This window comes from Pan paniscus, chromosome 14 (genome assembly GCF_029289425.2).
Source record: "Pan paniscus chromosome 14, NHGRI_mPanPan1-v2.0_pri, whole genome shotgun sequence".
In the NCBI taxonomy this organism is placed as follows: domain Eukaryota; kingdom Metazoa; phylum Chordata; class Mammalia; order Primates; family Hominidae; genus Pan; species Pan paniscus.
The window spans coordinates 102,793,261-102,820,989 of record NC_073263.2 but is presented as its reverse complement, the minus strand read 5'-3'; the positions used below and the strand labels follow the sequence as shown (position 1 = coordinate 102,820,989).

The following is a 27,729-nucleotide window of genomic DNA, read 5'->3' as shown; positions in this document are numbered from 1 at the left end:
CCTCCTGCAAATGCCATGTAGACACTGAAGCTACACAAGCAATGGCTCTAAAGTCAAAGCCAGCATCAGGACTGGTATAAAAGAGTCACCAGGACAAGGGCAGGGCAGAGGGGAGGCCAAAGCAGCTTTGTCAGTGCCTGCGCGGCTGGACCTAGAGGAATTTCTCGACATAGAGGGTAAAACAACCCATTGGCCCACATTTCTGAGGACCGACGTGGGAGAAGGGTCACATGAGGCCATGAAATGGGCATCTGCAGAGGAAATGGAAGCCAGTGTCTGGAGACAAGTGGAGCCATTGAGCTAGCAACGCGTGATAGATACTGTGGGAAGGGATGTGGGGAATGCAGCGCCTCTCAAGGGAGGTGGCTGAGTCTGGCAATGAGGGCCTGGGGCATCCTTAGTCAGCAAAGCAGGTCTGCAGCCTCGGGAGCTCTGGCAGCTGGTGTGGGTCACCAACTGGCCTCGGGCACCATTCATGGAAATTAATCTGGATAGTCCCCTCCTGGAGACCCTCCAGGATGGCAGATGAGCAGACTGGCCGGCTTTCAAAGTCTGCTGACCTCTATAATTGTGGCTCTTCACATGGTCCAACACACTCTTCCCTTTTACATGTGTTTCCTCTTTGAATATTTCCACCAGCCCCTCTCCCTGACCTCTCTCTGCTTTGTTACTTTCCTTTGCCCATTTAATCTACATTTTATGTTTTGTCCAGATTAACATACCTGTGTTTCATCTGCCAGGCACTGGCCCAGGCCCTAGGAATATGGTGGTGACCAACACAGAGTGGCTGCTTTCGCGGAGTTTGCAATCTACAAAGGGACAAAAAGGATAAACAACTTTAAACTTTAAAACTTGGACAAACTTTTATAAATACTGCATTTTTCCAATAAAATGAGATAAACAATGGTATAACCTACATGGTACAGAATCTGTGTCTCCCTAAAATTAAAGCTTTGAGATAAAAGGAGACAAGAGGTATTGTTGGACTTGAATTTGTTGTGCAAATAAGATTAAAACCTTGAATATTAGCCTTTTGATTGTTGTCTCTTTTTGCAGTATGAGGTAGTTGAGAATTCTAGGTCAAAACATAAGGGTTAAAACGCTGGAAAAATTAAATAGGCCAAATGAAAGAATTATCTTGCTAAAATGTCTACGTAGATGATAAAATGTCCTTGTGCCTCTTTAACTTCAACGATTTGTGCTGGATATTTTATAAGCGTCTATTAGGCAATAGCAAATTTATTCAAGTATAAGAGAATTACGAAACACAACTGTCATAGGAGATACTTATTTCCTTCCAACCAATAAGTAACCACCAGTGATGAGAAGGCAGAAAGTGACAAGATTAACCAAGTAAGAGAGTTGGATACAACATTCAACTCCATTTCTTCATGTCCCAATAAGAGACAACGTTTGACCTGCCCTCTCATTCCTAATCTTGTTGAATGAATCTAGTACAGAGGTTCATAAAAACCGTCAGTTATATAATGCCGGATTTTGTCAACAAACAATAACAATAATTTTTTCTTTAAAAATTATTCCAGGCCAGGCCGGGCGTGGTGGCTCACGCCTGTAATCCCAGCACTTTGGGAGGCTGAGGCGGGCGGATCACGAGGTCAGGAGATCAAGACTAGTCTGGCCAACATGGTGAAACCCCCATCTCTACTAAAAATACAAAAATCAGCTGGACGTGGTGGCAGGGGCCTGTAGTCGCAGCTACTCGGGAGGCTGAGGCAGGAGAATCACTTTAACACGGGAGGCGGAGATTGCAGTGAGCTGAGATCCAGCCACTGCACCCTAGCCTGGCAACAGAGCAAGATTCCGTCTCACAAAAAAAAAAAAAAGAAAAGAAAAGAAAAAAAATTATTCCAGGCCAGGTGTGGTGGCTCACACCTGTAATCCCAACACTTTGGGTGGCCAAGGTGGGTGGACCGCTTGAGCTCAGGACTTCAAGGCCAGCCTGAGCAACATGGCGAAACCTGGTCTCTACAAGAAATACAAAAATTAACCAGGCGTGGTAGTGAGTGCCTGTAGTCCCAGCACCTCATCCGCCTGTAATCCCAGGCGGAGATTGAAGTGAGCCGAGATGGCACCACTGCATTCCATCCTGGGTGACAGAGCCAAACCCTGTCTCAAAAAATAACAAAATACACACCAGGGCCTGTCAGGGGGTGGGAGGGAAGGGGAGGGACAGCATGAGGACAAATACCTAGTGCATGTGGGGCTTAAAACCTAGATGATGGGTCAATAGGTGCAGCAAACCACCATGCCACATGCATACCTATGTAACAAACCTGCACATTCTGCACATGTATCCCAGAACTTAAATTTAAAAATAAAATAAAAATAATAACATAATAAAATAACAAAAAAGTCTTTACATCTGAAATAAATGTACTTAAAATTAAAAATAAAATTAAAGTACAAAAAATTAAAATAAAAATCATTTTAGATGTTTCCTCAGATTTAAATGGAGGTCATTGAAGCTCAAACACCTGGCTGCAAAGTGATTTGTAAGACGAACACCTACACTCTACAAAAAGACTTATGAATACCCTGCATTGGTTGATGAACAAGAACAGTGAGTTATACCTTCTGAATAGTGAATTAAATACTATTAAAGTTTTAAATAATTGCCAATTGCTCCATATTTCAAACGTATTTCTCTGCATGTTAGAGTTCAGCTAGTGTTTCCAGGGATGATTTTTCTGTATTCCTCCCAGTCAGGAATAGCCAGTCAGTATTACTCCATCAGCCACAGCACAAATGTCTGATTGCTCTCTTGAGGTCGTTAGCCCAGATACTTGCTAGAAAGGTATGATTGCTGGCCAAATGAGCTCTGGCCTGGTGCAGCCGTCTTGCCAATGTGCCTAATGAGAGCGCGGAAAGACATTTTATTCCAGGCATAAGCAGGCCAGATCACAGCTGCCCAAAGCTCTCTGGCTTTGATTAAGTTTGTTTTGCTATTATGTAATGGGTACTTGAACCATATTCCGTGAATGACCGTTTTCCTTCCTCTTTCGCCACTATTCTAAGTATGTTGTGTGTATCTAATGTTGCCTTGCAGTTAGTTGTTAAAATCAAGCAGAAAAGAAAACAGGCAAATATTAAAACGTAAATAGAAAAAGTTGTTGGTGGGGAAAATGACTTATAACGCATTATTCTGACATAATGTCTTGGGGTCCACCAGGAGAATCGCCCCATCACAATTCAGCCTCTCTTTGTGCTAATGACGGCCTTTTCATCCTGTGCTGTTAGTGATGCGTAAGCCAAATTGTGACCAGGCAGACTAGACCACATGTAAGCAGAGAACCACGTCTTTGTAGACATTAATTTAAAACTCGTTCTAATCAAATATGTTCATTTATCTGTACTATTTTTGATCCATATCTTAAATCAAAACGAAGCTTTTTTGACTTCTGGTTTCTGTTTCTGCTTGTAAAGAGCTTGGAAGTTATCAATCCTGTCTTCATAACAAGAAAAATGCTGAGCACACTGTAAGTCAGTAACTGGAAATCAACAGTGTTTTAAAAGTTAATTGATTACAATTTTCTCACATTCTTCTCTCACCTGGTTCTGGTCTACACTGGAAATGCTGGAAAAGTAGGAATATACAGTACAGAGCTTTCTTGGTAGCATAACTTAATACATGAAAAATGATTTTTAATTTTAGTATAACCTTTAAACTGGAATCTGTAGCACATTGGGAAAAGAAAACCTAAACCAGTTGAACAAATTTCAATTTTAAACATATTTTCAGGCTTTGGAAGCTTACTGAAGGATGTGGATAGCAAATACAGGAAAAATTCTGTGAATATTTTTATTCATATATGTAAACGTGAAGGTATAAGACAGAACAATTTCCCCATGTACAGCTTCAAATTTTTAGCAGTTAGTTAACATTTTCTATTCAGTTTTAACCATTAAGTTGTAATATTATTACAAATGATATTAGAACACATCTTTGCTTTTAGTGCTGTATTATAAATATTTAAATTGATGACATTCAGTGTAAATTTGGTATTTATCATAATACAAATAAGAACTTTATTTTTAGTTAATTCCATGTGTTATTTGTATTTCTTATCTCATATTTATTTAAAATTACATTTGGTCACTATCACTCAGGTATCTTTCTTCCCTCCCACTTAGACCTAATTGGATTTTTTAAAATTGGATTTTAATCTGCCTTTATAAACAAACATCAATTATTTATTTCCAATCTTGGTTGATCTTTTTATTCCAAGATTATTTACTAGTTCATTCAGCCTTCCTATTAAAAATAAATAAATAAATAAATAAATAATTGCTCTTGTAGCTCTTCTGAGGTAGACTGACCAGGTCTACCTTATTGTTAATTTTTGCATTTTCATTTTTATTGAATATGTATGATGATGCAGATATGAACCATGTGCATATCTCAGAATAGGAGGAAAAATATCTTAGTACTTTTACCAAATACTTGGTTCTAATTTTTGGACTATTATGAATTTTTTATGTCATAACTATTATCTTAACATTATGCGAAGTTCTAGCCCTTTTGCTTCAATTTCCTTTGAAAAGATTTCTTTCCAATAAATCTTTAAAATATGGGTGACAAAACTAAAAGACCCTCAGAGGAAACATATTTCTGGTATGACATATTTTGTGTACTCTTTAGGACAATTGAAAAGCTTCTAATTAACGTTTCTTTAGCGCCTTAGTGGTGACCAGCAGTATCATCACTGCCCTAGTGCATCCATGGAAGTTGAGGTCCAGGGTGTACTGACTCATACAGGTTACCTAGGTAAGAAGTAATGGATGACTGGAATGTTAGGAACTGTAAATGACAGCTAACTGTGGCAAAGTGTAGGGTTTTTGTTTTTTTCTTTTTTCTTGTCTTGTCTTTTTTTTTTTTTTTTTTTTGAGACAGAGTCTTACTCTGTCCCCCAGGCTGGAGTGCGGTGGTGTGATCTCGGCTCACTGCATCCTCTGCCTCCCAGGTTCAAGCAATTCTCCTGCCTCAGCCTCCCAAGTAGCTGGGATTACAGGTGCATGCCACCAGGCCTGGATAATTTTTGTATTTTTAGTAGAGACAAGGTTTCACCATGTTGGCCAGGTTGGTCTCAAGCTCCTGACCTCATGATCCACCTGCCTTGGCCTTCCGAAGTGCTGGAATTACAGGCATGAGCCACTGCGCCCGGCCTTTCTTTTCTTCATAAGACAACTAATGGAAAATAAATTTCCAAGAAGCTCTTTTGACCTGACATCACTGCTCCTCAAAGGCAGAATGCTGATTCACAGGCCGAGGGGTATCTGACAAGGTTTCTTTGCTACCCTTACTCTCAGCCTACCTGGAAATTGCCGAGCGCAGGGGGCGCGGGGAGTGCTGTAGTTGGCGTGTGGACTGAGCGTCCTGGGAACTGTTCTGCTGTAGTACCTACACTTTCCTGCCAATGTCAGCATCCGGCTTGTCAACACTTCTTTTCCATTTGTGAATACTATAGTGAAAGCCTTCACCTCTCCTTTCTTTGAAGTATTTTCTGTTCAGAACTTGGAACTTTAGAAATTTTCTACATTTAAGGAAACATATTTCAACTATGATTCTTTATTACTTATAAAAAATTAACTTAGAAGATATATGTAAACATGTGTATGGTTTAAGGTAACAAAGTGATTTTACCAATATGGCAAGTTGTGCCAAAAGAGTGCTTAAGTGTAAAAAACAAACAAAGAAACCAAAATCGAAATTAAAGTAGCTCAAAAACATAAAGTTTATAAATATTTTGAAGGCATTTATAATTTTAAAAAAGTCCTTTTATGTTTGTCCCATGTTCTGGAATAGCAAATAAAAAATGTGGTTTTTGCTTTATTTTGTTTTATTGCCTTGATATGCCACGTGGCAAGCCTCAGGCTGGGTGTGTGGAGCACATGACTTGAGTGTGTGGACAAGTTGTGTTGAAGATTATTATTACAGGCACAATGTTACAGCACAGTCTATCAGGGAAAAATACTTAAGTTTATTTTTTTGAGGCTGAGCGTGGTGGCTTATGCCTGTAATCCCAGCTCCTTGGGAGGCTGAGGCAGAAAATTGGTTAAACCCAGGAGGTGAAGGCTGCAGTGAGCCAAGACTGTACCGCTGCACTCCAGCCTGGGTGACAGGGCGAGACTCCATCTCAGAAAAAGAAAAAAAGGAAAGGAAGAAAGAAAGAGAGAGAAAAAAAGAGAAAGAAAGGAAGGAAGGAGGGAAGGAAGGAAGGAAAGAAAGAAAAAGAAAGAAAGAAGAAAAAGAAAAGGAAGGAAGGAAAAGAAGAGGAAGAAGAAGAAGGAGGGAAGGAAGGAAGGAGGATCGGAGGGAGAAAACATGGTTTACAGAGGTTTTATTCACTAGGATGGTAACATCCTCCCAAGTAATTTAATTCTAGCTGCTTTATTGTTTAATAAATCTCTGCAATTCAGAATGCACCTTTCTTGCTATTGCTGGTCTGCTGATCCACATGATCTTATTTCATGTATGTGGATCATCCAGCCACCGTGACAAATGTTCATTATGTTGAGTCCAGATGTCCACCTTAAGAGTACACACCCCTCGCTGCTGCTTTTTTTTTTAATTATGTCACACTAAATACATTTACTTTATGATAACTACTGTTGGGGTACAATTTACTCTTACCACAGAACCAGCTCTCAGTTAAGAAGAAAGTGCTGAGATGGTGTGGGGAAATTTGGTGAAGAAAAACATTGTAGTAAGTTACAGTCAATCTCACTACTGACCTTTGGCTAAAATTTTTTTTAATATGTGGCTAAAATCTGCATAACAGATGGTATATCTGAGTGAAGAGATTATTAGAGGGTGAGAGAAACTGAGAGTTCACCAAAAATAAAAACTAATAATTTCAATATAGATTTTGCCATCAAAAAGTGACCTCAAATGCAAGTTTGTAGCTGAATTGAAGAGGCGGCCACTTTGTTCTTAATCTGGTGCCTGCTGCTTAGGTTTCATTGTAGAGGCTACTGAGCTGTTTTGCAAGTTTGTATTATCTGTCTCATGATCCAGACCGAACCAGAGTCTACCAACGTGGATTAAGAATTAGTCGGTTTTCTTCTGTGTTTTTCTATGAATATACTGAATGTCTCATCTTGATTCAGAAGAAAAACCTGAAAGCTTACCCAAAAACAAACAAACAAACCAACCAAAAAACCCTGTGTGTGGTTTGTCTTGGGACAGTTCAGAAGGCAGTCGTTTAATTTCGTTTGGGAACATTTTGCACTATTTATTTCATTCAAAATATGTTAATTTATTTTCGATTTTAATTAATGTACTTTTGTAATGGCTCATTCTGCAAGCAGAGATAGCCTCCCTTCCCCCAAACTCTAAGATATGCATGTATACAGTCATCTTATTACATAGCAGGAATTTTAAAAAGAAATAAGCTTTTCTTTCCAGTGCCTAGTTGTTAAAACAGCAAAATGATAAAAATTTGTGTAATGGTACTATTGAGCTGTCTGCTGTGTGGCAAATACTTTATACAAATAAGCGATGTCTTAGGATCTAGGCTTTTAGCCTTCAAAAATCTTTAAAGAAGAATGAAATGTCATTTTTAAGTCTTGTCTTTGATCTCAAGTGAAGAGATTCAATTCATTTCAAAAATACTTAATATAAATTATATGCTAGACCCTGTGCTAGGCACTGCAGGGCAAAAGCTGAAGAATCAGAGATGCTGTCAAGTTAGAAAAGTGTTTCTCAATTGGCAGTTTTCCCAACAAGGGCCACTGGTCAATGTCTACAAGTATTTTTGGTTGGGGGTTGCAGGGACTGTTGGAATTTAGTGGATAGAGGTCAGGGATGTGGCTACACATCTTGCAATGCATAGGACAGACCTTCCCATTAAAGCATCATCCACCTGCAGATGTCACTAGTACCAAACTTACATTTTGTGTAGCTTCAGCAAGTTCTCTCTTAAACTATTCATCGCTCCCTTTTTTCATTAGTTCTGCAGTTTAATAAGAATATTGCCCTATGGAGCAGTTCTAGCACTTTGGGAGGCCGAGGTGAGTGGATCACCTGAGGTCAGGAGTTCGAGGCCAGCCTGGCCAACATGACGAAACCCTGTCTCTACTAAAAATACAAAAATTAGCCGGGCGTGGTGGCATGTGCCTGTAGTCCCAGCTACTTGGGGAGGCTGAGGCAGGAGAATCACTTGAATCTGGAGGCAGAGGTTGCAGTGCGTTGAGATCAAGCCACTGCACTCCAGCCTCGGTGACAGAGCAAGACACCGTCTCAAAAAAAAAAAAAAATAGCTGGAGATTAGGCAAGTTGTATATATGTAAACATAAAAAAACAAAAACAAATAAAAACCAATATAGCACAACCCACCCCATCTTGAACAAGTTGTACTTCTAATCATGCACATGTGAAAACATCAAGCTCTTATTTGACCACCATTCAGGATTGAATATTTAGTCATTGCAAATGTAGTTGAGCAAATAAGTATCTATTTGGAGTTTAGGATTAGGATCATACCCTTCCACAGTTAAATCTACTGACTGACAGTAGACAGTTCATTGAGACACAGACAAAGCATAGTCATCCTTGTATAGTGGTTGAGTAACGTGTAAGTTTCTTTTCCCTTCCAACTGAAGGGGATGCTCAAACTGAGATTTAACCAGGACAAAGTCAATCAGCTTCTCTCTGAAAAGGGTGATGTCTGATCAGAGTCAGCTGGAGGATCAGAAAGAGTCATTTAGAAAAGTCTGAGGGAAACTGATGATCTTGAGTAACAAGAAAGTTGCCATTTTGTTCACCACAGATGAAAGTCTATTCCCAGACAGTAAATGAAGCCGGATAATCAGGCCAATTTCATAAACAGTAGATCAGATTGGAAGAGTTAAAGGACCAGATAAGAAAACAAGCACCTGTAGCAGGATGTCCCGAGTAAAACAAAGGATGATTCACGCAAAGGGGGTGCAAGGACTAATTCTGCAGACTCCTATAGCTTGTTGTGCCTTGCAAGCCCAAGAGAGGTTCCCAAAGGGACTGAGGCCTGGCAGCATCCAGTGAATGGGCTCTTGCATACCTGGTAAGGAGCTGTCTCAGAAGATAGGGTGTTCCATATCCCTGGAGGGGTTAAAGTTCAAGAACATTGCTGAGGATCCAAACACTGGGAGAGAGAAAGAAATGGATGGTCATAAAATAAATCCTCTTTGTTCTTTTAAAAATTCTGAGTGTGGGAGTGAAGGTGATAATTCAGACCAAGCCCTTGGGTACTGACTCATTCTTATTCCACTGTCTCGGGCTTACATCTCCAATTCTAACTTCCCAAATTCTGTCATGGTAGATCAGGTATTACCATTGTTAGAATACTACTATAGGTATTTTGTGTTTGGAGAGAGGTTTATTGGTAGGACCCCAGGTTTGTAGCGTGTTGCTAGTTATCATCACAATTTTATAACCCTCTCACTTGAGAGTGGAATGACAATGTGGTTATGTAACCTAAGACTAGAAGAAACAAATGGGAGTGCTCCCAAAACACAAATATCTCACCTCTTTTTTCATGGGAAAAGAGTCAGCAGAAGAGGGCAAAGCGGTAAATAAAATCCTAAAGGTAATCAAAACAGATGGGAATATAATTTTGTTCAGAGCTATAAAAAATATCCTCTACTATTCTCAATACAGGCAGTGTGTAGAAAGTTTCAAGGTTAGTATTTATCTTCTAAATGTAGACTTGTGGTCTTCTTATTTAATCAATTCAAACCACCAGTGGAAGAGGTCAGAAAGAATGAATGAAATCAGGAGAACTGATTATCATGAGTATCATTGTTGTGATTGCATTTCTTGCACAGCTTTAATTTGTGCCTTGAGAGTTTGGGGTCTGAGAAAGTAGTGCTATTCCAAGAGCTCTCCAGGGATATTTTTGGAACAGGCCTTATTGTTCTCTAAAAAATTAATGTGTTATATTCCCAGGTGCTGTTGTAGCATCATTTTTCATTTAACAAAAATATGGTCATTTAGCCAGAAATGTTAGTTCTATAATTAAAATGGACTAAAAATATTCTGCAGCACATCTAGAAAAAATATTTTAAATGTATCAATGTTCTTCCTAGAAATTTTCCATGTTGGATCAAACAGTAGTTGAAGACTTTTCTGTGTGTATAGGATAGGTTTTTATGTTTATATATGAGTGTGCAGGTGTTTTAAGAGAATTTTGAAAATCAGCAAAGCAAAGTCAATTCACTACAAAATAGTTTCCAAATTATCTGTGCAGTATTAATATTGAGGAAGAATTAATCGAAAAGCAAATATTTGAGAAATGCTTTCCTATGTCTGTAGGCTACAAAATCATTGTTTAATTTATCAGCAATCTTTGAGTGCTCCTCAGTGTCTGGTACAGAAATGAAAGATACAGTTTTAACTTTAGAGTGCTCACACCTACTGAGGGAAACAAACAAGGTAGAGAATTCAGTATGACGAGTGACATGAGACAGTTGAATGGGAGGCTCTCTGGGAGTACTAAGGGCCATTGCCTAGTGTAGCTGAGGGCACAGAGGAGCTGAGCTGGGCAGCCCGGGAGTCTGTCAAGAGGGCCAGAGGGAAGCAGTGCAGGGCCAGCAGCGAGAGCGGGACTGTGCAAAAGAAGTTTCAGTAGCTACAGTTTCTTTCTCAGGGTCCTCCACTTCCCAAAGAAAATGAAAGGAACATACATTTGATTTTTGTCAGTTTAAATATTGGTCGACCATTGGAAAACCATTTTTGAAAAGTGATTTCTTTTGCTATATTTGGCAAAGCCGGGAGTAGTAAAGAGATGAGGAAGGACCATCTTAGTCCATTGCCTTTGCCTTTGCAACTGTTACTTCTTCACAGCCTTTCTACCCAGTGTAGTTCAGGTATGGGAAACATTTCTTTCCATAGTCAGCATCTTCCTGGGGAGTGTTTTGGTTATACTTTCACAAATGTCTCACCTCTTTGTATCAACAAACCCTTCTCTTTGAGCTGTACTGTGGGTTTCTGTTTCTTTCCTTTTTTCCTTTGTCCAATTAGAAAAAAAAATGGAGTAGAAGTTTCAAGGCTACTTGTTAAATGTGCTCTTTTTTACTTAACTCCAAATGACATCTTGCTTGCAGATGTGATTAAGAAAGATCTGGACAGGGAGAGGGAGGATAATTTTCAATGTTCCTCTCAAATTTAATCTTATAGTGACAAGCTCCATATTTTACATGAAAATGCTCAGTTAATACAGCTATTAAACTTTAATGGTAGATAATAGTGGATTTCTGTAGCCACTTTTTGGTTTCATTCAAAAACCTAGAGGAAAATAAGGGATATAAATTATAAATTGTTTGTTTAATGTTAAAAATATGTTTCATATTCAGTGCACATAAGCAAAGGTATTGTCCAGTGTTAGTACCTATGAATCATCAATAAAAACAGTTGCTTCTGTTTGCTGTTGACATTTTATGTATGTGTTGTTCCTCTCTGAACCTTTTTCTTAAAAGTCAACTTTTAAGAAACTTATAAGTTTACTGTGGAGAGCCTATAAACAGATGCATGAGGGGTGCCTGTTCATATGGATAAGATAGGGCTATAAATGCCCTTATCTTGCCAGGGCTCTTCTAGGCCTCTTTAGGGTTAAGGCATACTCCCTTCTGAGAATTTGTGTTGTAACCGGTTGTCTAGCTTCACGTCCTGTTTCTATGGATTGTTTGTAACCAGCTTTTGCTGCAACTATTACTGCTGATTAATACCTTGCTAATCATAGGTTATGGAAAGACTGTTTTCTGTTTTAAGGCTCTGTTAGAAATTACTGATGCACACACTATATTGTAAATTCTTATCTCTGTATACTGTACTTCTGCATACAGATGTTATGTTAAAGAATTACTTCATCCCCATGTGACCATCTCACTTCATAATCCAATGACTCTAAATCCCTCACTAACCTACCCCCACCCTCACTAAACTTAACAATAAATGCTGGTAAATCCAGTGCATTGGCAGCATCACAGGACCAGAAGGCAGTGATCCCCCTGGACCCAGCTTTCACTAAAAAAAAAAAAAAAACAATAAACTTAGCCATCATAATCCCTCAGAAAAACATTAACTATATTTAAGGATAATAAGAGAAAATAATCTCTTTTTAACATACTTATTGATACATAATAATTGTACATATTTATGGGGTATCTGTGATATTTTGTTTTATGGATAAAATGTGTAATTATCAAATCAAGATATTTAGGATATCCATCACCTCAAGCATTTATCATTTCTATGTGTTGGGAACATTTCAAGGCCTCTCTACTAGCTATTTTGAAATATACAATACATTGTTGTTAACTATAATCACCCTCGTCTGCCATGGAACTTTACAACTTATTCCTTCTATCTAACTCTGTGTTTGTACCCATTAATAATTTCTTTTTAAAGCCCCAGTCTCAATCAAGAGAAATATAAATAGCATGGTAAAAAAAAAATTTGACCTGATGATATGGGTTCAATTTCTGGTTCTATCACTTTCCACCTTGGAGACCTTCATTAACCAGTGACCTTCACTTTTCTTTTCTGTAAGATGGTATTGATAATATCTGCCCTCATCCCCACTTCGCCATTTACCTAGCTAATAAGACAGAGATTTCCTTAGCATGTTGTGTTAAAGAGGCTAGAAACTCAACATGCTTTACAAATACCAGCTGTATGACAAGGAGTTACAGTACCAATGTACAAAATATGATTTTTAAAATGAAAGGCAGGACATTTATGAAGTTATATTCTATATAAAGTATATTAGCACACATTAATGCATAATAGGCGATAGGACTGCACTTTGCTTCTTTCTCTTAGCTTTTCTTTCCAGCCTCTTTTTCTCCCTTGTCCTCAAGTCTGCGGCTGGACTTCCCTTCTGTTCTGCATGCCTAGGTGTTTGCTGTTGCTCTGATTCTGCTTTCTCATGCACAGGCTCAAAGAAACAGTGAGGCTGCCCCAACCTGTGCAACTCTCCTCTTTGTTTGGATACTTGGTCATATGCACATTCTAGTTTAAATTTCTGTGTAACTAAAACATGTATGAGTGGAGATTGGTTTTATATTCTGTAATAATTAAACTTATTTATAGAAGTAGAATTTATTGAGGTACAAATGTTTACCAGTTTTATGAATAACAACTTATATTTATTTTATAAACAACTTCAATGGTATATGTGTGTGTGTTTTCTCACAAAAGCATATTGAGCAATTATTTTCAATTTTATAGTCATAAATGATACCTGAAATATCTTAAGAACCTACCCTGTGATTTACAGGAATTAAGTCATTAAATCCTCACAACACTGTAAAGTCTGTGTTATTTCCCATTTTACAGATGGAGAAACTAACTACAGAAAGGCTATTTAAGAGGCAAGATATCATCACAGTTGGATGTGTGGGGCTTTGTACCAGAATGACTGAGTTAATTCCAGTTCCATTAATTATTATCTTTGCATCCTCGGACAAGTCACTTTATCTTTATATGCTTTAGTTTCCCTGTCTGTAAAACATCTTATAGTGTTGTTAGGATTAAACACATCTTTTCCCTACATGGCATTTTAGGTTCTCTTAACCAATATTAAAAAATCTGTCCACATATTTTTAACTTTCCTTTCTTTCCATTACTAGAAGTACTTTCTATGAGGTAATTCTCCCAGAAAATACAAAGTCCTATTTGGTGATTCACTGCCTTACATTCTGGTGTTCGGTAACACCATGGAATCCAAAGACAAGCTCCATCATATTAATTGTGGAGCCTGAGATACTTTACTCTCCCTGTGAGAAAGTGATTTCAAATGAAACTCAGTTCTCCCATTTATTTCATTTTGGTTAAAACTATAGCAGGTGCTTTTCAGCTTATTGAATGTGTTAGGCTCCAAGTGGTAAGCTTAAATGGTACATATCCTTTTTTTAATTATACATATATATATTTGGTTTGACTGTTTATTTCCTTTTCCACATTATTAGTTGCATTTAACAGCTAAAGGTATAATATCAAATTATTTTATTGTTAGATGTTGAAATTACCCTGGCTTGAAGTCAGAAACAATTTTATTAAAATTTTAAGAGAACAGTAAAACGTGTTGCATGTGATTCTAATCAATTTTTGAAGCGCTTTTGTCATTGAGAAAATGAGTACGGATAAATATTGATTGTTTTTCTGGAAAATGCTTTCTTATTTCAAAAGTCAACTGTGACTCAGTCTGTCCTCCTCTGTCATGACAGGAACCAGTATATTCACCGTCTATGAGGCCGCCTCGCAGGAAGGCTGGGTGTTCCTCATGTACAGAGCAATTGACAGCTTTCCCCGTTGGCGTTCCTACTTCTATTTCATCACTCTCATTTTCTTCCTCGCCTGGCTTGTGAAGGTACTGCGAAGAATTGTACTAAGAAAGTCTATGTTCTGTGATAGTTCTGCAGATCTTTTGTTTGGTTTTGGTTGCCCTCTGCTTTGTCATTCTTAGAGTTTGGTAAATGTGGTTTGTGATTTTTTTCAGAACGTGTTTATTGCTGTTATCATTGAAACATTTGCAGAAATCAGAGTACAGTTTCAACAAATGTGGGGATCAAGAAGCAGCACTACCTCAACAGCCACCACCCAGGTACGGTATCAGCAAGAGGATGTTATAACCCATTCGAGCATGCACATATCTCACCCTCACCATCAGTGGACCTTGGGGAAGCTCTTGCATGATGGGCTTCTATAGTCTGACTCAGGAAGCTGTTTAAAAATACAGGTGCCGGTCAGGCACAGTGGCTCATGCTTGTAATTCCAGCACTTTGGGAGGCTGAGGGAGAGGGATTGCTTGAGCCCAGGAGTTTGAGACTAGCGTAGGTCATGTAACAAGACCCCGTCTCTACAAAAAATTTTTAAAAATTAGCCAAGAGTAGTGGCATGAGCTTGTGGTCCCAGCTACTCAGGAGGCTGAGATGGGAGGATCACTTGAGCTCAGGAGGTCAAAGGTACAGTGAGCTGCAATCACAACACTGCACCCCAGCCTGGGTGACAGAGCAAGATCCTATCCCCCAAAAAACATAAAATAAAATAAAATAAAACAGGTTCAAAGGCCCAAACCCAGAACAATCAAATCAGAGCTTCCAGGCAGTGAGGTAATGACACCTATATTTTGTAACAGCTCCGTGGGTGGTTTTGATACAAAACCAAGATCGTCAACCACATTTATTACATACCTTTGATTCTGACATCACAAATCCTCAAATGGCTTGCAGATAAAATGCAACCACTATGGAATTTCTTACTTTTATGGGTATTTATTCATGTACTTGCAAGCCTATGTAATGTCTATGTGTAGGATTAGAATTTTTTAACGGAAAATATATTTCATTCAGAACAAACCACAGTACAATAAACTATGAAAAAGATCCCTCAACCCCAAATGCATGTTTGTGATTTTTTAAAGAATCCGTATATATTCAGAAGGATTCCCATAAGTTCCATAGCAATATTGTTTCCATAAAACCATAAGGCTCCTGAGAATTTGAAGGTGGGCTACAGATTTGCTAAAAGCAGCAGAGCAGTTATTACAAAAGAGGGCAATTCAGATCCAATGCCTTTGTTTTTATTTTTGGTTTTGTTTCACGTGTGTGTTTTTGTGGTTAAAAAAAGGAAGGGCAGGTTTGTGTATCTTCTTCTAGCGTGAATCTTTATAAAAGAGAGAGAAAATATAAATTCCAGAATCAGGAATAAAATGATATAATGCCTTGTAATTATTATAATATTAAATTCTAAAGGATATTTAACAACTTTGTAAACACTTACAAATACTGTTAAGACAAAGGTATCTATCAAGGAGCCAAGGTGTACAAATTTTACTTTTGAAAAGCTTTTAATAATTATATGTTAAAATGCAATTAAACACACTAATTTGGGAAAAGCCTGATGGTGTTGAGGCATCTTTATGATGCTGTAAAAGTCTGAATTGTCCAGTCAATTCATTATAGATGAAATAGTGTCAGTCTTATTCAGTTTTGACAAACAACTGTTCAAACTTCCATGAAAGGTTTTTTGAATATGCTATCCAGGTTATATCAGAAATGCCATGTAGAAAAGCCTTCAAGAAATCAACCATAGCAAGTTCTCATCTCCTCTCTCCTCTCTTTTTGCAAACTATGAGAGATAAGAACGTTCCCGGTCCGTTCCGAGGTGGCAGCCTCTAGAAGGACATGTTTTCAGTTATGACTTTGAGACCTAAATGAAATATGGAACTATGATCTCAGCCCTTAACTCACATGCAGTGTTCCTGGAGATGACCTAAGATTCCTTTAAAACCATAGTATGTTTATGGAGTAACTCTCACGTATAAAATCACAGCTGGAAAAAATAGTGTTTGGAAGCACCACCAAGTCAGCCAATGGTTCTAATAGAAAGGGAAATGTGAAGAGACCTGGAACAAAGTTGTACAGAATCATTTTGATGCAAAATTGTACTTAATCAAGAGGAATACGTTGGTAATTCAGAGGTAATGCGTCTAGATATTCAGCAGTGGTAATAATACAGAGAATTGTGAAAAACCTTCATTAAGAAAAATGCTATAGCTGAGGACCTGGTTGCTAAGCAACCAAAGCTCCTGCTGTCAGCCTCTGGGTGAAACACCACTCAGGCAGCCTAGCAACGGGCTTCAGGCCCCGCCCACCCTGGCTAGCCACTTGCGAGTGGGCCCTCTGATGCTTTTATGTGTAGAGAAGGGAGAGACATAATTTGCCATGATGCTATTATGTTTGTAAAATATGACCAAATTCTGTGAACAGGGACTTCTCATTCAGTGGTTTAAAACACTAAATCACAAGTTACTAATTTGAAGGAAATAAAATTCCTTTTTATTCCAGCTTTTCAAACATGGAAGTACATTCTTGACTTTCTCTAACATATGGAAAATTTGCAGTTGTTAAATATAGGCTATTCTCATCAAAGGACTAAAGGGTCCTGGGCTTGTTGGACTTGTTGATGTCTAAGTCTGCAGACTTCCCATAACAGCCATGTGTATAGAAAATATGTATATATATTTATATATATATATATGCACATTTTCAGAACAAAGAAGGGGCTTTCTGTTATATTAGGCAGCTCACTAGGAACTGGCTCTGACAGGGACCATTTCAAGGGAGGCGAAAGGAAATCTGTGATGAGAACTGTTTCTTTAAAATAACAAAGCAATATTTTTCAATTGAATGGTCACCACCAAATGCCTCCAAGACACAGCATAGGAACAAATTACAGAGACATTAATGCCAAGGGTCTTTAGGAGACCATAATATAACATGTAACTGGAAAACAGAAGGAAAATGATGTAGAAAATTTCAAATTACTAAATATTGAATCTGCCTGGCCTCTGACAGCCTTGTGACTTCATACCTGCCTGATTCTTAGACATGGGTAACTATTGCCTTGTGCTCAGTTGTGGATTGGGTTGAAGGATAAGTGATTCATACACCCACGATATAATACCCTGCTGTGTTAATCCACTATAGGGTTACCCAGGCCACAACTTTTTACTGATGTCCCATGACTGGATGTTGGGATGTGCAGATGAGCTGAAAGACGAAGCCCTGAGTACTGTATCTCACTAACCCAGACCTTTACTCCCATTATTTAGATGCTTTACTTCAGATACCTGTTACGAGCCCCATGGTCCTCTGATCTAGACTAGCTCATGATGGAGATGAGCTTATCCCAACTTTGCCTTGAGTAGAACTCAAAGAACTGCTAAATTTTAGAGCCACACAAGGCTACTTTTCTGTTAAAATGGTAGGAGACAGAAAGCAGGCTTCTGACAGTCAATACATATCTAACTTTTATAAATGAATCATAATCCAATAGGATCATATTGAAGGTTTGGTAAATAATTAAATATTCTGATTGTACAAAGACAGCAATCATTTCTGGGTCTGTTATTATCTCTGATTGAGCACTCTTGCTGACATGTATTTTCTGAATTAATATCCCCTAATTAAGAGAGAAGACTGATAAAGGTAGAACTGGTGTGGGAAGAATGGGCACTTTTGAGTTTTTCTCCTTTGGGTTTCCATCAACATTCTTAGAATATGGGTTATACAATGCCTAAAGCACTTGTGCATAAATGTTCAGTGCTGGGTTAAAAAGTAGAGAAAAAATGGATGAAAAGACACATGATCCAAAATGGAAAGAATTTCTCCTCCAAAGAGAAAGCTACATATAACTTAATGCTCAAAGAAAACACTTTAGCAAAAATGTGTTTACTGTGTACCAAGACCATTTATTTCCTCATGAATATACATCATTAAAATATGTGAGAAAACAATTCAATTAATGCATTTCAGGGAAGGGTGCTTCTAGCATGGTATAATAATGAGTGCCTTCTAATAAGAAACCATAATAATAGAATAGTACAATCATCATAGGAAACCATAAATGAGAATTAAATTTTGTGAGGTTGCATCATTGAATATATTATTTCATAATGAAATCAAGCCAGGTATCCACTTTCACTATCTTCTGTCATAGTGACTATTAGCTATTTTTTGAAAAACCATAAATTTTCAAAGAATCCAAAGAGCATGCAAATTGCAAAGTAAATTTTAGATTTTCTCTGCATTACTGTGTATGTGGATGTGTGTGTGCCTGTCTTGAGTTTGGAATTCTAATTCAGCTGCTAGTGATTCTCCATTACGAAGATTCTTTCTCTTACCACTATCCATTAGATAACCTGTTATTTGTGTTGTTGTTAATGATGATGATATTATGCCTATAATTGAACAATCCCAGAAGTATTTTTAGCTACTTTACAAACCAACCGACCAGTTATAAAACTCTAGCAGTTGCAAATGGACAGGCCTGAGAGAATTCTCAAAGTTGAAATCTCCGTGCGCTTCCAAATGATTGTGCTAAGAGGAGAGTGCCATGGAAATTCATTTGTGTTATTGGTGAGATTCTACTAATTCAGAACATCTTCTTACAATCACTCCCATATATTGAGATCTGCACTAGTCTAATGGCTTTACAAACTGTCTTATTTAATTTTCACAATAATACTGTGAAGTGGGCACTATTAATATCTCCACTTTGCATGTAAAAAATGACAATGATTGGAAAGTTAATTATCTAACCCAATGTTATATAACTGGCTAGTGGTAAAACTGGGACTCAAAACCAGGTTGCTCAGCTGCAAGAGCCTTTTTATTCAGCATGAGATGCTACCTCCTTTCAATTTAGCCATTACAAGCCCTGCTGTCAACATGCTGTCTTTGTTCTGGCCCCATGTTAACTTTTCTTTTCTTAAAAAAGACAGTATTTATTGCTGGCTGAAAGGGACATTCGCATACATTGTTGCCAAGAGTATGAATTAAAACATCTTTTCCAGAAAACCGTTTGGCAATATGTATCCAAAAGTAAAACATACATACTATCTGACCAAGAAAGTCCGCTTTTAGAAATGTATCCTAAGAAAAATTGGGGGCAGTAGCCAAGGGCATATGTTTGAGGATGTTTATGAGGCATTATGGCAATTTTTTAAAAATGGAAACAATCTTAATCTCTAGCAATAAGTTATTGATTATAAATTATGAAATTGGAATAAATGCAAACCATTAAAATAAGCATTCAACTTTATTGATGTGAAGATATGCTGGTAACATATTAGTACAAAAAAAGATCCTATGTTTGTGGGATGCAGGTGTGTGTGTGTGTGTGTGTGTGTGTGTGTGTATAATACCTGGAATGTTAACTGTAAAATGTTAGTGGTGGTGTCTCTGGGGAATGGGTTTAAGCTGTTTCTTTTGCAACTCATCCTCATTTTCTAAGCCTTTAATAGTAAAATATTTAATGATAGAATGAGAAAGGAAAATTACATCAGTAAAATGAAAAAAAAATTAATGGACATTCTAACAGAAACCACGTGTACTAGTTAAGTTACATTCAGTTGCAAGGGACAAAAAAGCCCAAAATAAGTTGCTTAGGTGAGGTATGCGATGAGGAATCCCATTCTCTCATATAAAGTTGGAGGTGCTCATTCAGCATGGTATGGTTGTCTGTGTTGCCACGGATCCAGACACCTTCATTCCTCTTCCACTTTGCACAGCCCCCATTACCACAGTCACCTTGTAGACTAGCATGGCTGCTATAGCTCTAACCCTCACATCCATATCCCAGAGAGCAGGAAAAAGAAGGAAATACAGGAAAAGAGGGTTTCTGCTTGCATCCTATAGTCCTGTATGTAGTTACATGGTCAAGCTCAGCTTCAAAAAAAGGGCAAGAACTGGCCTTTTTTCTTGGTAGCCTAGTGGCCCCATACAGATTCTCTTTGTAAAACAGGGAAAAGAGATACATAGGAAAGACTGGCAGTCCCTGCCAGGCTCCCTGCAAGGATTTGAGTCTCTGAGGATTCTTGGCTTCTGCTAGCTAGCCCAGCTTCTGTCTCAAAGATCTACTGTAATATTAACCAATCTAAATGTTGTGTAATTCAGGGGATTAAAGAGAAATTGAACGTTTTTGCATTTCCTTTACTTATTTCATACAAATAAGTGACCTTGGGAGAACACTTTTACTGAAAATTAAATTGATTCTTTTGATTTTGGTCTACTGAAAAAAAATAATTTAAGAGAGAAAATTAGTCTGCTACTGATCAAAGTCAATATATGCCCCAGGGATCCTTTATGCCACAATTAGAGAGTATAGGATGTATCAGCAGAGGGTTTTTATTAATAACTGGTGACTGGCAATGCTGGTTTTGTCTTTTATCCTTAAAATGAGGCTTCCAGAATTTTGACAGAAACTTTACAAGGTCCTATAACAGGTTTGCATCTCCACTGATGTCTATATTCTCAGAATGAGCTATTCAGGAAGAATATGCTTGATTCACCCCAAAAAGAGTTTTTGCAGTTTATTCTAAAGAAAATCAGAATCCTGTAAATGGACAGCTGAGATGAGCAATTTGCAGTTGGCATCTTTGTCAAAGGAGCTTTATGTAAATGTGCACCTTAATTTTGTCATTTAAAAATACATATAGGAGGCAGAAGTTGGGGGATTGCCTGAGCTCAGGAGTTCGAAACCACCCTGGACAACAAGCTGAAACCCTCTGTCTAGTAAAAAAAAAAAAATACAAAAATTAGTTGAGCATTGTGGCGGGTGCCTGTAGTCCCAGCTACTCGGGAGGCTGAGACAGGAAAATTGCTTGAACCCGGGAGGTGGAAGTTGCAGTGAGTGGAGATCACGCCCCTACACTCCAGCCTGGGCGACAGAGCAGGACTCTATCTCCCCTAAAAAATAAATAAATAATAAAAATACATATAGGGACTGTGATTTTTGGCAACTGTCTCTCACCACCTCACTCATTTTGTAGAAGGCAAGTTTATTTTCCACAAAGGATCTACCACCACTACTACCAGGGATTTGAAACTCTAATTACAAATCCTAGGTAATGGGATCTTTGCATCATCTTATTCATATTTCCATTAGCAGTTACCCCTTCGAATACAGGGTCAGACTAACAGGAGGACATAAATAAGGGTGACAAAGGAAATATTTATTTCTGTAAAGCAGCGACCTCAGGCAGGAATAAAACAGTGAGCACTTGTAGTTAGTATCATTATTTAGAAAAACAAAAATGTTTAATTTTGCCCTATTCCTACCATACACACATACACACACACTCGCTCCTAAGAACTAGAAAGAAAAATATGTTAGTGGGAAAATACGTGAAAGTGGGAAATGTCTTCCAGCTGGGTGTGATATTGACACATAGGTAATATGTGATGATACCTAGGAGATAATAGGTACCTAGGAGATAATAACCTAGGTATCTAATTCAATGGATTTCAGATTTAGTGGGCCTGTAGCATCTTGAATTTCATCACTTAGGTCTTTAATCCGAAAGAAACTACTTGTTCCCTTCATAATACGTACATAAAATTTCTGTTGAGCAGGTTAATTGCTGCCTAGTTAAAATAATTACACAAAGTCTATTAAGCAATGTGGCAATCTTCTACCATTAAAATAACACCAGTTCTTTCCCTATGCCACATGCACACTTCTTATTTTATTGATCCTGAGAATATTTTTATTAGGTCAGTGAGAACTGTCCACTAAATAAAAATAAAAATTTGCTACCTATAGTAAAAACACACCAGACACAATGCTTTTAAATTCTGATTTTCATTTTCTCCCAGATCTAATAGATATTTATCAATATAATGGGGATAAAATACTAAAGTATTTCTCTTGTGGAGAAGAATATTTGAGCAATTATATGCAAAGCATATGCAAGACAGAAAGTGCCTGACATAGCAAGTAGTCAATAAACTCAAGTTATTATCATTGTTCTTTTTTCATTCATTTAAGCTTTCAATGTTAAAGAACTATAATTGAAATGACTTCATTCCAAATATAAATCCATAAGAAGACAAATTTTTGATAACATAAAAATATACAAAGCTGGAGACATAGAGTTCTCAATGTTCCATATTAAATGTCTCTGACTCATCTCCCTTCTTTGTCTTGAAGATGTTTCATGAAGATGCTGCTGGAGGTTGGCAGCTGGTAGCTGTGGATGTCAACAAGCCCCAGGGACGCGCCCCAGCCTGCCTCCAGGTGCAGTACAATGACATTTTTTAAAATCGCCCAGCAAAGGTCTTTGAACTTTATTTCATCCAAGAAAATCCACAGCTCTTTAAGCTCTAGATTTATCCAAATTTAAGATCCTGAAGTTAGAGATGGTACTTCACTCCTTCCTCTATTCCCAGGACCTAGCTTTTTTTTTTTAAGTTACACAATAGGGATTTGATAAGTTTCTGATGGCTGCACGCATGTAAGAGCATTTCAGTGGTATTGAATCAATGAAGAATTTTGTTGACATGTGAAATCTTATAAAAATATTCTTTACCAAAGGACTGAGTTATTTGGCGGTGGGCAAATTCATTGTTTCATACCTCCCCGAGTAACTGGGAAAAATATGTTAATACATAGTCTCTCTGTTTTTCTGCATTTGGAAGCTTTCAGAGGAACATAATGTAGAGGTGTTTCTTTAGGAAAGTGCACTGATAGCAAACATAAGGATTGCAGGTGGGGCCTGAGAGTCCTCATGAGATAGATTCTCACAGTGATTAGAAGATGGAGCCTCACGTCCCTGCCTGTGAACTTTCTGGAAAAACCATCTTCTCCAAGCTGCCACTGACAACAATATGGATAACAATAATAACAATAAGGCCCAATAAACTCCTTTATCTCTTCTTCAGGGGGCCATACTGACATCTTCTCTTCCTTGGTTCCCCCTCCTTGCCCCCTAAATATCAGTAACTCATTCAAAATAATGTCACCTTACCAAGAGCAGCACCCCTAACTTTCCATAATATTTTCACTTTCATTTTCCCTCCAAGCAGCCCACTCATAGGATCGGAGAATTGATTCTTCCACCTGGAGAATTTTATTTTCTTTAGCCTTTTTGGTTTTCAGTGACAAATCCTCTTCTCGCAAGGGGTGGTTTCCATAGTTCTTTATATCCTGCCCTCCTAATTTGGAGAAGTGTTCACATCTGCCGTGGGATGAGACTGTATCTCTTTTCTTTCTTTTGGGTCTTTCTCCAGATAGGGACTTCTTATGCAACTCAAGGATGGGTACATGAAAAATAAAATTGTACTCTGAGCCATTACTGTGGGCTATGTTTATATGGCCATTTTACCATAGAGTTATTTACTTCTTTTTGTTTCTATTTGTATTGAGGTGTGATTAACAAATAAAATTATAAATACTTAAGGTATATAATGTGATGATTTGATATATGTACACAGTGTAAAACGATTGTTGCAACCAAGCTAATTAACACACCCATCACCGCATATATTCAGTAGTTACCTCTGTGTGTATGGGGTGGGGGGTAACACTTAAGATCTAATCTCCTAGCAAATCTCATGTATACAATACAGTATTATTAACCATTAATGAATCACTTTGTTTATTAGATCCTGATAACTTGGCCATCTTTTGACTGATAACTAATATCTCCCCATTTCTACCCCCTGTCCCCAGCCCCTGGTAACCACCATCCTACTCTCTGCTTCAATGAATTTGACTTTTTGAGATTCCATATATAAATGAGATTATGCGGTATTTGTCTTTCTGTATCTAGTTCATTTCACTTAGCATAATGTCCTCCAGGCTTATCCATATAGTTGTCAATGGCAGGATTTTTTTCTTTATTATGGCTGAGTAATATTTCATTGTATGTCTATACCACATTTTTTTTATCCATTCATCCATCAGTAGACACTTAGGTTGTTCCCTGTCTTGACCATTGTGAATAACGCTGCAGTAAACACGGGGCTGCAGATGTCTCTTTGAGATACTGATTTCATTTCCTTTGGGCATATATCCAGAAGTGGGATTGTGGGATCATATGGTAGTTCTATTTTTAATTTTTTGAGAAACCTCCATACTGTGTTTCAGAATGGCTCTACCAATTTAAATCCCCACCAACAGTGTAAAAGGGTTATCTTTTCTTTATGCCTTTGCCAAATAGTTATCTTTTGTCTTTTTGATGGTGACCATTGTAACAGATATGAGGTGATATCTCATTGTGGTTTAAATTTGTATTTCCCTGATAATTAGGGATCGTATGCACTTTTTCATATACCTATTGGCCATTCATATGTCTTCTTTGGAAAAAAATCTACTCAGAATTTGCTCATTTATAATCAGATTATTTGCATTTTGTGTTTGTTTTTGTTTTTTAGTTTGGGGGCTTTTTGTTATTGAGTTGTATGAGTTCTTTGCATCTTTTGGATATTATCTCCTTTTCAGAAATATGGTGTTCCAATTTTCCCCTGTTCCATAGACTGCCTTTTCATTTTGTTTATTGTTAGTTATTTATTTCTGTCAGTTTAAAAAAATGGAGGGCAATAAGTAGAAAAGCTTACGATGAATATTGATAAGTATTATTTTGTGGTCCTCCTTCTGTCCTATATTTGATGTTGACTATGCTGCTAATATAAAACTACTACAACTACCTTTACTCCTACTATCACTACTAATAGTAATAACAATAATGACAATGATTATAGTACTAGCTTCTTACCTAAAAAGCACTTTCATTGACATTATTTTTTAATCCATCAACTGATATTTACTGAGTACCAACTATGTGCTAGACACTAAGATAGTCTTGAAAGAAACACGCACAGTCTCCACACTCATAGAGCTTACAGTATGCTTGAGAGTGGGAGGGAAAAAGGCAGCATTGAGCTAGCAATCACAAGAGTGACGTGGGTTTTGAAAGAAGTAATGCAAGATGCAATGAGAATATATAAATTGGGGTCCTCTTTGAGAGGTCGGGGAAGGTTTTAGTGCATAATCTTAAAATCAAAACCTTGAGTAATTCCAGCATTTTGGGAGGCTGAGGCAGGCAGATCACCTGAGGTCATGAGTTTGAGACCAGCCTGGCCAACATGGTGAAACCCCATCTCTACTAAAAATCCAAATATTAGCCAGGGGTTGTGGTGCACGCCTGTAATCCCAGCTACTTGGGAGGCTAAGGCACAAGAATCACTTGAACCTGGGAGGTGGAGGTTGCAGTGAGCTGAGATTGTGCCACTGCAATGTAGCCTGGGCAACAGAGTGAGACTCTGTCTCAAAAAAAAAAAAAAAAAAAAAAGAGAGAGAGAGAGAATGAGGAAAAGAATGACTAAGGATGAGGTTTACTACAACCCTGTGATGTAGAAAGACCTACATGCCTGGTCAGCCATTCATAGGAGAAAGTGCTGATTCAGAGGACATAGGGATGTCTCCTGAAGTTACATTCAACCAGAGGGAGAACCCAGGACTAATGGCTGGGTCTTATGGCTCCTAGCCCCATGCTTTATCCAGCTGAAAAAAATATGCAAGTAATCATAAGTTCGTGATAGAGAAATAAACTATCAGGGCTACTCTGAGTGCCAAATCAGAGTTGTATGGTATCCAGAGCTTTAAAATCTATTAAATCCTTGTTAATAGATGCCTCAAGGTGGCCATCTGAAATTAGGAGGCAAGTCAGCCTCCTTATCACAAAGATTTGAGAATAACAAGGGATTAATGACAGGGTGAAGTGTGATGACAAAATCGAGCAAGGAGATAGTAAAATAAAGATTGGAATGGTGTGGGGATAGATGTTGGGCTTGAAGTGTATAGATGTGGCATCTCAGAGACCCCTATATGAGATATGTGTTATGAATATAGCAGCATACTTATGACATCTTATGAATGTGACTCATATGCTTAGAAACTGGGGGGAAAGGGGTCAGGTAATTCAGTGTGACACAAGTTTCATTCCACTCAACTTCATGTGTTTGGCCCTGAATAAAGCTTTCCAGAGGCAGCAATGAAGAGTGCATGGAAGAAAAGTGGGATGGCCAAGAAGTTATCTGTTTGTACCGGGCAGGAGCTGTGATTAGAGAGAGAATACATTTCTATGTCTCAGCAAGAAAATAATTAATTAATTAAAGGAAAAGAATTAAGTAAAAATATATTGAAGATAAAATGGTCCTGAAATACTTGATGGCTTTTACTAATGATTAATGCCATCTAAAACTGGGTAACAGGAAAACTTTCATCTCAATCTTCCACTCCCTGGCTTGGACTATCATGGTATCTTACTCTCAAGGCTGAACAGGAGCATATACCACTTCTTTTTATTTTTAAAACAAGCAAAATGTGAACATGTTCTCATAAAAAATTAATATGGAAATAAAATTAAAAGGAAGAGTTTACTTGAAATCTTCTTTCAATGTATCCTTCCTCATTCTTCTTCCAATGAGTAACTTGGAGGTTAATGTTGAGTCGATTCTTCTCAGACTCCTGCATTTATGCATTTTATCTCACATGAAAAAGCATTTCTGCCTCCAGGAAGCACTGACATTTTCACACAATGTTTCCTCTTCCTACACCACTTCCTTCTCACTCATCCTTCAGAACTCAGCTCAAACATCACTTTCTTATCCTCAAAAAATAAGCCAGGTACCTCTGTTACATGTTTTCATATCATCCTACACTTTTCTTTTATGTCTGTCATAATTTTAATAAAATAAATGAAGGATATAATTAGTTGTTTGATGTCTGCTTCTCCAACCAGGGGAAATTCCATTACTTTAGAGACCATACCAGTCGTGGTCACTTCTGCAACTGTGCTTTAGACATGAGAGATGATCAATTATGTTTATTAACCGAGAACAGTCCAGTGAAAGAAGGAGGCAGTACCTTCTTGGCTTATGAAAGTACTTATTTGACCTCTCGCTTAGAAGCTGCTCTGTTTATCCTCCTGGTCTTGTCTGTAAGAACTAGAAATTGAATAGACTGTGGCAATAACACCCTTTTCCATACAAAACACTTATTTCTATATGCATGTCGTTGGAGTCTAAAGCAAGCAGTACACTTGGAGTTTGCTTCCAGAAAGTGCCTCGCAGAGGTTGTAGGACTTTGGATATCTCTGGATAGTTTTGCCAGGATGTCTCCTCTAATATGTGGTGGCAGAGCCTTGGCAGGACATAACCCTGACTTCTGTTATGTTTCACCTCTTTCAGAACTCTTTTCATCTTGTAAGCATATAAGATAAATTTGTCTTATGTTTAGAAATATAGTGTTAGGAATAGCATCATTGAAAAGAACCCAAACTCATTCTTTTTCTTTTTTTTTTTTTTTTTTTTTTTTGAGACAGAGTCTCACTCTCCTGCCCAGGCTGGAATCCAGTGGCACAATCTTGGCTCATTGCAACCTCC

The 27,729-nt window shown here is 37.8% G+C and overlaps 1 protein-coding gene across 6 annotated transcripts in view; it reads left to right on the top strand.

Moving 5' to 3' along the window:
• Positions 1-27,729, top strand: part of NALCN (sodium leak channel, non-selective) — a 358,635-nt gene that overhangs the window by 109,699 nt on the left and 221,207 nt on the right. For all 6 annotated transcript variants that reach the window (XM_034936923.3, XM_063595854.1, XM_063595853.1 and 3 more), the window contains exons 8-10: positions 14,224-14,366; positions 14,496-14,600; positions 22,493-22,579. In XM_034936923.3, the coding sequence (XP_034792814.1) occupies positions 14,224-14,366; positions 14,496-14,600; positions 22,493-22,579 (335 nt within the window). The remainder of the gene's footprint in view (positions 1-14,223; positions 14,367-14,495; positions 14,601-22,492; positions 22,580-27,729) is intronic.